The sequence below is a fragment of the Lathamus discolor genome, chromosome 3, assembly GCF_037157495.1.
Source record: "Lathamus discolor isolate bLatDis1 chromosome 3, bLatDis1.hap1, whole genome shotgun sequence".
NCBI lineage: Eukaryota > Metazoa > Chordata > Aves > Psittaciformes > Psittacidae > Lathamus > Lathamus discolor.
In genome coordinates this window covers 2,061,230-2,073,807 of record NC_088886.1, presented here as the reverse complement: position 1 = coordinate 2,073,807, position 12,578 = coordinate 2,061,230, and the positions used below count along the sequence as shown (strand labels likewise).

The 12,578-nt window shown below is 42.3% G+C and overlaps 1 protein-coding gene across 6 annotated transcripts in view; it reads left to right on the top strand.

The window, feature by feature from the left end:
• The window catches only part of MIER1 (MIER1 transcriptional regulator), a 64,520-nt gene that overhangs the window by 41,075 nt on the left and 10,867 nt on the right, over positions 1–12,578 (top strand). For all 6 annotated transcript variants that reach the window (XM_065673097.1, XM_065673094.1, XM_065673095.1 and 3 more), the window contains 5 exons: positions 951–1,096; positions 6,258–6,425; positions 9,799–9,931; positions 11,212–11,276; positions 11,599–11,671. In XM_065673097.1, coding sequence (XP_065529169.1) covers positions 998–1,096; positions 6,258–6,425; positions 9,799–9,931; positions 11,212–11,276; positions 11,599–11,671 — 538 coding nt within the window. In that variant the 5' untranslated portion in view covers positions 951–997. The remainder of the gene's footprint in view (positions 1–950; positions 1,097–6,257; positions 6,426–9,798; positions 9,932–11,211; positions 11,277–11,598; positions 11,672–12,578) is intronic.

The following is a 12,578-nucleotide window of genomic DNA, read 5'->3' as shown; positions in this document are numbered from 1 at the left end:
TGGAGGCTTTTTTCTGTCCACTTTGGTCCTACTGTACTTAGTGTTATTTATTTCCAAGCTTTTTGGCATCCTACTGTGGAAAAGCTTTCCCGTAGTTACTTTAGCTGGACTGCCCTTGTCCCTTGAGCTCTTCTTCTTGCAGAGAAGCAATCAATTGCTTTAAACACTTCAAGCTACAAAGTATTATTAACCCTTATAGGCAAACCCTCCCTCTTGCACCCTTCGCATGCAAGCTCCACAAGCTTTGGAAAATGGAATTGAAGTTGTCCATGGAGACAAGTGGAAAAATGTTAGCAGGGTTGGAATTAGAAATCAGGTATTGCTGAATTACATCTGCCAAACCATTCATCCATCCATTTAGTTTTCATTGTCACAAAATCTAACCAGACTTCTCTACAAGAAAAAACAAGGCATGGGGGGAAAATAACTAAGGATTCTGCATCATAAATAAAATCTGCATAACTCTGGAGCTTACCTGAAGCTTAAAGTCTGGAAAAGTCATTAGACTGTCTTTGTAGCTGCAAAACAAGAAAGCTTCCAAAGTATAAAGGAAACAGCTGCCCTGAGTGTATATTTAATGAGTGTTTCTGCTCCCAGTAGAACTCTTGATTCAGGCAGGTTTATGATTATTTAGGAATTAAGTCTTCAGAACTTGAATGTTTTACAAGCATTTAACTAGGGACCTAATGTCCAGATATGTAGGGCTTTGAGATCTGGCTGTTAAACAGCATCTCCTGCGTCTTTTCCCCATGATCTACCACTCAGAGGGCAGCTTTTACTGTCCTCTAAATAACAAGATTGGCTTTCCCTGAGTTAAACGATGGAGGGATTTCAAAGATATTTTAATCTCTGAGTATAATTTGAGTATTAAAATGTCACCAAAATAAAAAAATTAAACTCTGTGAGGCCATGATCTAACTAAAAACATTCTTTAAAATGTTTTCTATCAGGAGGTTCAGCAACATCTGATGACCATGAATTTGATCCATCAGCTGATATGCTGGTGCATGACTTTGATGATGAACGGACATTAGAAGAGGAGGAAATGATGGAAGGAGAAACAAACTTCAGTTCTGAAATAGAGGATCTTAACAGGGTAGGTAGCCTTAAGTAGTCATAAAACATAACCACAGCCCACAGCCTCACACAAAACAGGTTTTTTCCCCTTATATTTGGGATTTAAAAAGAAAAAAAGAACGAAACACCCCAAAATCACTAATAGGTAAATAATACTGATGGGGGAAAGCAGCTGAACTAAATATGAGGTTCTCAAAAGGTGGGAAAAGGAAACTGGTACCTAAATACTTAATAATGTATAACGCTGTGCTTGTTTGATTTCTTTTTGCATATATGTGCTGCTATAGGATTCCTGTTTTAGAGCTAATAATATAGGTTAAAGTATGCTCTCACTAAACTTCTATATTCCAGTGTTATTTTCTAAAGCACTTGATTAGTGCAGATAGATGTTGATTTATAAAAAATCTCCTAATCTTACATTTCTTTTGCATATTTATACAAACATTTGTATAGCACTTTAGTGGAGCATAAAGGAGTATCTTCATTTTTAAGGTAGAGGAAATGGAGATACAGATGAAATGATTGGCTCAAAGCAAAAAGTTGTCATCAGAGCTAGGATCAGAACTCCTGATCTGTTTCTCACTAGGAACTATTGTCAATAGTGAGAAATAAAACATGTGTCTCCTGAAATAATTGCATATGAGCTTTATTTGGCATTTTAGGGTGACTTATGTATTATCTTAAATCACTTCTCAGGTAGAAAGAATATATTTAAATTACAAACTAGGCTCAGTATAAGTACAAAGTAATTTAGATACTGTCTGTGGCCTCATTGGCTGAAAACACTTCCTGAACCTAGGATCATCAGTGATTCTTAGATGCATATTTGATGTATAAATCCTGTTCAGTATAAATGATTATGTCAGTATGACTTTAATTTAGTGCATTTAATCTACATTTCACATCGGTTGCCCAGGGAGGCCGTGAGTGCTCCATCCCTGGCAGTGTTCAAGGCCAGGTTGGATGAAACCTTGTGTGGGATGGTTTAGTGTTAGGTGTCCCTGCCCATGGCGGGGGGGTTGGAACTAGATGATCTTGAGGTCCTTTCCAAACCTAACTGTTCTATGATTCTATGTAAATGATAATTTCTTTTTTGGTAACTTGAGGTTTGATATTAAATGGTAAACATAAAGATAAATAGTTTGTGGATCTAAATATGCTTCATGTAGATTAATGGAGGAATGGAGCTCCACACCTATGACATGTTTTTCCCCTCATATTTTGTGAAAAGTCAACATCTGTTGTGTAATTCTATCACCACATTACAGTGCATTGTTTATAACTGTATTTCAGCCATCAGTTTATTCCCTCATATCCTTGTTCAAGTGTATTATTCCTCCATGTGTCAGTTCTTATGAGATCAGGACAGTGAGCAGTGGTGCAACAGATTCACATTGCTCCTGTGCTGCCCTTCGCTGCAGGATGCTCTTACGGACTAGCAGCGAATCTTGTGGTCACTTTGTATGTGTTGCAGGTAGGGCTTTCACTAAGGTTCAGATGCTTCCATGCCCATAGGATCTTACAGAATCCTAGAATCCCAGACTGGTTTGTGTTAGAAAGGCCCTTAAGGTTCATCCCCTGCCATGGGCAGGGACCCCTTCCACTGGAGCAGCTTGCTCCAAGCCCCTGTGTTCAACCTGTGAGCACATCAGTGCTCACTTTTGTATGTAGGCAATCTAAATCTCAGACTATTGTCAAGACAAGTGCTATCCTGTCTTTTTCTTCCCCCCCCCCCCCCCAAACATTTACATGTATTATTTCAGATTCCCCCCCAGGCTGTGAATGTGCCTGATTTACTAGTTCAGCTCCTTCAGAGGCGAGGTGGCAGTCAGGTTTTGCAAAAGCATTTTTGAACCTTGGTGATTTCACTCCTGACTGTCGTAAGAATTACACCTTCCTCTGAGGGTAAACATCTTTTCTACTTATTGGGTGAACTCTGGTGAATCAGAAGTATTAGAATTTGTGGTTTTCAGTGATAGTTCTTGAATAGAATTTCTCATGGGCAGTGAGGTGGTGCCGCAACTAACCTTGATTGTATGGCTTTAACCTGCCAGAGGGGAGACTGAGCTGAGCTCTTAGGCAGAAGCTCTTCCCTGTGAGGGTGCTGAGGCGCTGGCACAGGGTGCCCAGAGAAGCTGTGGCTGCCCCATCCCTGGCAGTGCTCAAGGCCAGGTTGGACACAGGGGCTTGGAGCAAGCTGCTCCAGTGGAAGGGGTCCCTGCCCGTGGCAGGGGTTGGAGCTGGGTGAGCTTTAAGGTCCCATCTAACACAAACCATTCTAGAATTCTATATCCAGACATGTATTCAAGTAGTACTGGTTTTGTATGTAGTAGCAGCTACACCAGGTGTGACCAGCATCCTGGCTAACCAGTGTTCATTCAGCAGCCCCAGAGAATGTGTGCTGGGATAAAGCACATCTCTCAGTGTCCTGGGCATATGCTGATGCTGCAGTTTCCCAAAGCACATGGAAACTTGGCAGCATGATTTTGGTAGTAGGAAACTGCATTCACAGTCTGTCTTGGACATAATAAACGACCAGGCCTCAGCAAGTTGCAGACTTGGTTTCCTCCTGCTCTCAGCTAAGCTGGAGGTAGCATGACATGAAGGATTTGATGAGTGTGAGGCCAAGTTCTTCACCTTTGTGCTGCCCTGTCTATGGGCAGAGCACTACAGGGTGCTGTGTGCCTCCCTGGGTGCCTCTAGGATGGGGTGAGAATTGCCAGGGCACTGTGCATGGTGCCTCCCTCTATTACTTACAGATTTGTAAGCCTTTTTTTCCTCCCTTTTCCCCTTTGTTGTTCCATATAATCATTTGGTTTCTCCTTTTGGGGTCCCCCTTTTCAGGGAGGGCTTTTAGCTTTCTTAGGATTATGCACCAGCATCTCTTGTCTTTAAATGAGAGAACCATACATGGGAGCACACTGTTTCACTCTTCCAGCCTCTAGCAGGATGCAGTTCAGGCACATATGAAAAAGATGTTGTCTCTATGTCTGTAATGCCCATTAGTCTTATTTTCCCTCTTCCTGTGGATTTATCCATTCAGTTTTTAGTCTCTGTAACCATAGTGTCCACGAGGGATGTGCAGTGTTGCACAGTTCATTTAGTGAGAAACATGTTTGGGTTTTCAGCCTGTTCTATGTCCATTTCAGTGGCTGCTCTTCCATTAGAAGAGTTATTTATATTTACTTTCTCTGTGCTGCTTCTGACACACTTCTCCATTGTATCACTCCCCTCACCTCTACTCCAGACACATCCGTTAGAATTCATTTCTTGTTATTGAGCACCTTCCGCATAAGAAATTCCTATCTTTGATAATCCTTGTTCCTTTTTCAACCTTTTCTCTTTTTGCTGTCTCCTGAAGCAATACAGAAATCATAATTTGTATTTATCTTGGAGAGTTTCTGGCCCTTGGAGCTTTTTGTGTTATAATGGTCTATTTGAAGTTAAGAGGCTCTACCTAAGAAAAATGTTGTTAATGCAAGACCACTTTCCTAGGTGACACATAGTGAGTAATAAGCCTGTTACATAGGTCCCCATTTCTAACAGTTAGGTATGATAGCGACCAGTAATTCAAGAAGGAAGGTGAGGACATTTAGGTCCACGTGGTCTGCATCTACTGTGTATATAGCTTAACCAAAGAGTAGACCAATGAGTAGCAGAATAGCTTAGTTCTTTGAAGTAAAATAAGATACACAGACAATGAGTACTCCTAACCCGTGTTACTCCTACTCTTACACAGCAGAACTAACTACACATGCCTTTTGTCATTGGTATTGTTACTACATTTCCAGAAACTAGAGCTGTGTGGTTGAGTGAAGGCCTTAGGACAGGAATTCACTAAGGCCAGCCAGTAACTAACAAAATCTGATTATCAGCCAAGATGCACATTGCATACTAAGAGGAAATACTTAGAGCAAGCAGACAGCTCTAAATAACAAACAAAGGATTTGATCGTGTGAGAGAGATCATGTTAAAATGCCCTCTGAAAGTTTCTGCTCTGAAAGGTCTCCTTAGGGATGCCACATGCTGCCCCTGAGGGCTGGGGATGAAGGTATTAAAAGGGATTAAGTAATTTGCAAACATGGCAATTAATGATTTATATTAATAAAGTGAATGCAATTGATAACAGTTTGGGAGCCACTACATTTGAGAACCAGCTGTATCATTTGCAGTGGCTCTTCAGAGTGGACCAGCATTCGAAGGATAAAGACTTTTAACTGTGTACATATTTTAGCAGATTTGCTTCATCTGTGGATGGTTTTGTAGACAGCTGACTTAAAATGTGTAGGAATCTGTAAACATTACTACTGTCTTTACCTGGATACCAGGTGATCCTAAGTATAAAGCGAACCCTCATCCCCATCCAACCCCTCAGTTTCTAGTTTTGCCCAGAATGAGGAGAGGTATGGGGTAAAGAGGTGCATTTTTGGTGCAGTTTTGTTTTCAAAGGCAGGGTTGAAGAACTCTGTGGAATTGCACCTATAGTAAAACTCACCGAAGAAAGATGTAATTCCATGTTCAAGCCAGGTACTGCAAGTTCTGGTCCTTATTTTGCTGAATTCTTGGAGACACTGCAAAAATCACTGCCATGCACTAGAGCAAGGTCCTGCCTGCCAAAACAGTCAGTATCTTGTCTCTGTGAAATAGTTGCTGCTGACACATGTTTTTACCTGTTTCTCCTACAAATGTGTACTAAATACTACTTTTTTTCAGGTAGTTCAGGGGAAAACAATATATATCCCACAAAAGAGTGTATTTGCTCCATGTACTGAAGGCGATACGGTGTAACCAGATGTAACATGCCACATTGCAGTGCTTGTGCTTTGGTAGAATAGTAGTAGACAAGTACCAAGGGAAGGATGGAGCATACAGCCCTTTGGTGGCCTTTTAATGAGCTTTATGGCCCCTCAGAGAGGTTGCTGGTATGTGAGGTCTGCAGTGAATTTATAAAGGATTTGGAAAGAAAAACCCTGCATAAGAAAATACACATTTTTCTTAGGAGCCAAAACTTCAAGGTTTCACTGTCCATTCTCTTTGGAGTGGCCATTCTTGGTGTAAGTGATCATCATCTAGCTGTTTTGTTGTGTTATGGTCAAAGTGTGCACCTTGAAGCTGTAGAGCTGATGTGGGATGTGAAATATTCCTGTTAAAACCTCGAACTTTGTTTGGCTGTTTACCAGGAAAGTGACATGCCGATCCAGGAGTTACTTAGCCGTTACGGCTATGATGGTACCATTCCACTCCAAGAAGATGATGATGATGAAGATGAGGAAGAGGAAGAGGAGGAGGGAGAAGATGATGATGATGTTGATAATGATGACAACAGTGGCTGTAGTGGTGAAAACAAAGTAAGTGTTTACATTAATTTCAACCTGATTTTATGCAACCATTCTGTACTGGACAACACCTCATGATGCCAGATCAAGGCAGAAGTGATCTATAATATAGTTGATCTCAGATGTTTTGTGTGCTGAATTCTAATGTTCATTCTTGATTAACTGTCTGTATCTCTCTTCATTGCTCTTAACTTCATGGAATCGTAGAATTCCCAGCAAGAAGGTTTTATCTCCCACCAGTGCACTTGGCAGGGCCACAGCCTCCCTCAACCCACCCCAGGGTCAACACACTTTGGATTTGGGAAAGCTGCTGGCTGTGCTGGGCCAGGGACCCTCACAGGGTGCTTTGGATCAGTGGGGAGCAGATCCAGAAAATCCACTGCTCCTGCTGTCTTCTTCCCACCCAGAATAATCTAGAAGAGGCCCAGGGACTTGAATCCTAGAATCCCAGAGTAGTTTATGTTGGAAGGGATCTTAAAGCTCATCCAGCTCCAACCCCTGCCATGGGCATGGACACCTTCCACTAGAGCAGCTTGCTCCAAGCCCCTGTGTCCAACCTGGCCTTGAGCACTGCCAGGGATGGGGCAGCCACAGCTTCTCTGGGCACCCTGTGCCAGCGCCTCAGCACCCTCACAGGGAAGAGCTTCTGCCTAAGAGCTCAGCTCAGTCTCCCCTCTGGCAGGTTAAAGCCATTGCCCTTGGCCTGTCCTTACAGGCCCTTGTCCAAAGCCCCTCTCCAGGTTTCTTACAGGTCCCTTAACATATTGAAAGGCTGCAGTAATTTCATCTGTATCATTCCAAACTGTTGCAGAAGCAAATTAAAGTACATGTATACCTGCAGTATCATGTAAGAAGAGATTGTAATTGTCCTTCAGCAACAGTAAGACTTCAAACCTGAAGGTTTAAATGCCTGAAGACACTTTAGTAGATATGGCTGAATACTTGTTTCGAGATGAAAAGCTGTTCTACTGAACCTGAACAATGTAGAACTGAATTAAATGTGTCTCAGAGCACTGGAGGTTGCTGCAAGTTTCCTCTCGTTAGCATTTGAAATTGTATTTTTTCAGCCCGGCAGCCTTGGTTGTACTTAAATTGTTAACTGAGGATACTGCTTCAAGTATCTTTGCCAGCTGTATAGGGTTGAACTTAGCACTTTAAAACCCTTTTCTGTGTGCTCTGAAAAGAAATGTTCCGATTTTAGACCTTTCTCCTGTTGTACGTATTTGCAGCAATCCTGTCATGGGCACAGCTGTAACTTCTCCATTACTGGTGGCATTCAGAGCTGCATCCTGAGTTCCATTAAAATACAAACCCGTTTGTATTGTCAGCAACAAAAAAGCTCAGGCACTAATGGAAGTTGTATTATCCAAGCTGGCTTTTACAAGGCTGCTTTTGGGTTTTTTTTTTTATATGTTACCCATTACAGAATCTCTGGAATGTGACACAGAGATGAGGGATGATACATCTGATTCAGAAAATGAGGTTCTTAGGATTTGCAAACTCCCTTGACAGATGCTGTAAAAGATTGCCGTTTGTGTGGGTTGAGTAGTTCAAAAAGAAGGAAGATTCTTAGTTCTGTTACATCAGGAAAGTTTCAAGGAGACAGAGAGGGGGAGAAACGTACATAACATGAAGTATGCAAAATGGAAATCATGGAATCATGGAATGGTTTGGGTTGGAAGGGACCTTAAAGCTCATCCATTCACAACCCCTGCCACGGGCAGGGACACCTTCCACTAGAGCGGCTTGCTCCAAGCCCCTGTGTCCAACCTGGCCTTGAACACTGCCAGGGATGGGGCAGTCACAGCGTTTCTAGGCACGCAGTTGTGCATGGTGGCGTTCCTGAAGTCTCATTCTCTTCTTATGTCCTTGTTTCTTAATCACTTCCTGACACAACTTCCAGCTTCTTTGTTCTCATGACCTCCTCTGTAGTTCTGCAGTTCTGTTACCAGTTAATTTAAGGTACTGCCTATCTGCTCTTCAGTAGATAAAATCTCAAGTGTCTTGTTAGCAGCAAAAAGAGTCATCTTTCTCCCTCTATTGGGCACTGACCCTTTGTGTTGTGCTGCAGAAGCAAGCACATTCCTCTCATCAGCAGGAGCAGTTCAAAATCTGGCCCAGCAAACACAGCCACTGGTTTAGCCCAGTTGCAGACCTGGCACAGGGGTTGTCAGTGTGTGTTCACCAATTCTGCCCCAGTTTGGATAGGGTTGGAATGAAGGTGGTGGAGAGGACTGGGCACAAAGAGAGCCCCTAACCTGTGGTGGTTGTTTGCCTCAGGGTAGAAGAATGAGAGCTCTGAAATGCTTCTGTGCTCTTAGCAGAGAGGCAGTAAAATACATCTGTGGGGGTGGAATGGTTTTATAAATCATTCAGGCTTTCTCTGCAAGTGCTCATCTTTCTACAGCTTATTTGGCTATACTGCACTTAGCTGTTTTCTATTTTTAATCTGCTTTAAGCTGTACATGTGATAATACTCTGGCTGCTGGTAAAGGTAGACATAAACGCATGCTGTGCCCAGTGCTTCTGTGTTAGAACTAGCAAATGTGAGTGCTTACAGCATAGACATGAACCACAGAAAAGATACTGACAACATGCATTGAAATAGAAAACATTAATATATATTTTAACCTTTACTGTTTTAATTTTCCGTAGTTGTAATAATTCCCATAGTTGTTGTGATTTGTCTTCTAATAAAGAACCTGATTCTGATTTTTCCTCTTCTGATGACTCCATGTGCATACTTGGGTCTACTGAAATGTTGTTCCTGTGGGGCTGAACCACACGATTGCCATTAATATTTATTGAAGGTAACATTTCCATTTGATTGAGGAAAATAGAGCCAGTTAACAATTCCTCCTCTTTTTACTGAAAATTCATAAGGAAAGGTTTAAAGACCAAAGTAGAATTTCAAGTTAAATGAGATTAAATGAAACCCACAAGGATTTGCTTGCCTGATTTAAAAAACTAGGGGTGATATTTAATGGTGGTTCACATTTCTGATTTGGAGGTTGGAGTCTAAGTGGTTTAAATTGATCTGCTTTAAATCCTGGTCAATAAATAATATGATGTGTTTACACTTTTGTTGTGGCTCAGTCTGGACAGGCCACAATCTACGCAGTCACTTCAAGGCAGTGTTCAAGGCCAGGTTGGATGAAGCCTTTGGTGACACGGTTTAGTGTGAGGTGTCCCTGCCCATGGCAGGGGGGTTGGAACTAGATGATCTTGAGGTCCTTTCCAACCCTAACTATTCTATGCTTCTATGATTCTAAGTCACCTAAAAGATATTTGGGGTTGAGATATAGGCCATTTTGGAGAAAATACTGCCAAAACAGTGTCTGTCACAAGGAATAACTGATCTCTTGTTTGTTTTTCTCTGCTTAAGGAGGAGACCATAAAAGATTCATCAGGGCAGGAGGATGAGACACAGTCATCTAATGACGACCCAGCACCATCTGTTGCTTCTCAAGATCCACAGGAGATAATTCGCCCTCGTCGATGTAAATATTTTGATACAAGTATGTAAAGTTCAGCTCTAAGCACAGTCATCTCACTGGGATTGACCTTGGCTTAAGAACAGCTCTAGTTAATGTGGGATTCTGGTTTGGAAATACACATGTTGGTACCCATAAACCTGTGTTTAATCTCCTTCGTAACACTGCTCTTTATTGTTATTATACTCAAAATAACAGGCAAAAAAAAAAGCCCTGTTTGTTGCTGAATGCTGAATCTCTGCAGATCTGGGACTCTGTGAAAGTCTCTTTTGAAAAGACTAAATCTATGGAAAATTTTAAATTTCTACAGTTTTGAAAAAGCAGGTTCTCAGACAGTGTGAATCCTTCCACTGCACTGCTCTGATTGCTGTAACAGTGCAGTTTGTCATCCTGCAAACATGGGGTCCAAGCACAGTAAATGATGGTTCATAGAACCATAGAATGGTTTGGGTTGAAGGGACATCCAGCTCCAGCCCCTGCCACGGGCAGGGACCCCTTCCACTGGAGCAGCTTGCTCCAAGCCCCTGTGTCCAACCTGGCCTTGAGCACTGCCAGGGATGGGGCAGCCACAGCTTCTCTGGGCACCCTGTGCCAGCGCCTCAGCACCCTCACAGGGAAGAGCTTCTGCCTAAGAGCTCAGCTCAGTCTCCCCTCGGGCAGGTTCAAGCCATTCCCCTTGGCCTGTCCCTACAGGCCCTTGTCCCAAGCCCCTCTCCAGGTTTCCTGCAGCCCCTTTAGGCACTGGAGCTGCTCTCAGGTCTCCCCTTCAGGAGCCTTCTCTTCTCCAGGCTGCCCCAGCCCAGCTCTCTCAGCCTGGCTCCAGAGCAGAGCTGCTCCAGCCCTCGCAGCATCTTCGTGGCCTCCTCTGGACTCACTCCAACAGCTCCACATCCTTCTTTGTGTTTTAATACTACTTATTTAGTAGTAAAATTTATTGATAGGTTCATTTGTGCCTTAACTTTTCAGCACCCGTTTTGTATCTGAATCCATTCTAATTGTGAGCTTACTGTGGGTCATTCTTCAAAGTTATCAATGCTGAAGCATCATTATTGTCACTAAAGCTGCCAATTGCACTTGCATGGTATTAGGTGAGGTGGCAGTGAAGCTGAGCAGGGCTGCGTGTGGCTGGAGGCTCTGGGATGACGGGGTGGGATGTGTTCTCCTGTCGCCCTTGCTGGGGTGCTCCCAAGAGCTGACTGACCTTCCAGGCCCCTCGCTCAGCCCACTTGGGGGGAGGCTGCTGTTGGTGTGTACAGGCTCTATCACAGCTCGTTTTGTGTTAATGGTTGAACAATTTCTTGTAGACAGTGAAATAGAAGAGGAATCTGAAGAAGACGAAGATTATATTCCCTCAGAAGACTGGAAAAAGGTAAATACTATGGGCTGTGAAGAAATGTCTGTATTTCATGAATAATAATTTGATTGGTTACCTAGTAACTCTGAGCTCTATAGATCACCCAAATCCTCTCCATTTTTTCCCCTATAAATATCAGAGTTTTGACAGTAAGAAGTGTTAGAGACCTCCCAAAAAGTCAAAAAATCCATTTCCACATAGTGCCTGGTAACTGCGTTTTTAGATCTTGTACAATGAAAGTTTGAAGGGGTAAAAAGAGATGTGATGATTCTCTTGTTTGCTAACAAAATATCACCGCTATGGTGCTTAACTGCTTGTTTCTGTTGTTTCCAAACAGGAAATCATGGTGGGCTCGATGTTTCAAGCTGAAATTCCAGCTGGCACATGCAAATACAAAGAGAATGAGAAAGGTGAGAGTTAGCATTATTACCATTGTTTAAGGTAATTTCCTAATGGGAGGAAATAAAAGATTTGATTGATGTTATGTGTCTTGCAAAATGAAAGGGCTCGTTCAGCTGGAAAATAGAGCCATCATCTCAAGCTATAGTTCATCCTGTACTTTACCATCAAAGCTTGAGTCATGGATGGGGAAAGGAAGGATTATATTGTTGGCCTGTTGCCTATTGAACCCTTATATTCTAATCTGGTAATGTACACAAGCTTTCTTATATAGCTTATAGTTAACCACTTCACCTAGTATATGGAAAACAAAATAGGTAGTAAAGAAATTGCATTGCTGGAATTGGATTAACACATTAAAAGAGGTAAAATGGTACCAGCAGCTTTGATCTTCACATTTTGTAACTCTTCAATCAGTATTAAAGAACCTTTTGTTCTACTTTTGGGTTTTTTCCCAACCTTTCCCCCCTCACAACCGGAGTGTTTGGCTGTATGCTGTCAATATAATCAAGTCAGGAAGGGTAGACCCAGTTTAAACCCAGCTGTGAGCATAAAAGAAGCAAATTTCCCTCCTTATTCAGCCCATTAGTAAGAATTTCTTTACACTCGGGTCAGTTTGAGACTGCCTCTTTTGTAGGTTTATATAAGTTAGTTCTTTAACCAGCAGAAAACTCAGTGCCTTCCTAGTATGTGAGTATGTACTCGGGTAGTAGCAGTTGTCTTGCTCCAGGTGCCAGGTTGCAGTAGCTACACTATAGACTGATTTAGCTAAGAACTGAGTAGGAAGAGCATCAGTCCTGCTGTTGATTTTAGAGCAGGATTCTGTCAGCTCTGGAGAGCCAGAGAGGTTGAAGAGAATGGAATTTAAAGCTATGCAAGAAGTCAGGAGCTTCCATTGAATATACAAATTAGCAAGCA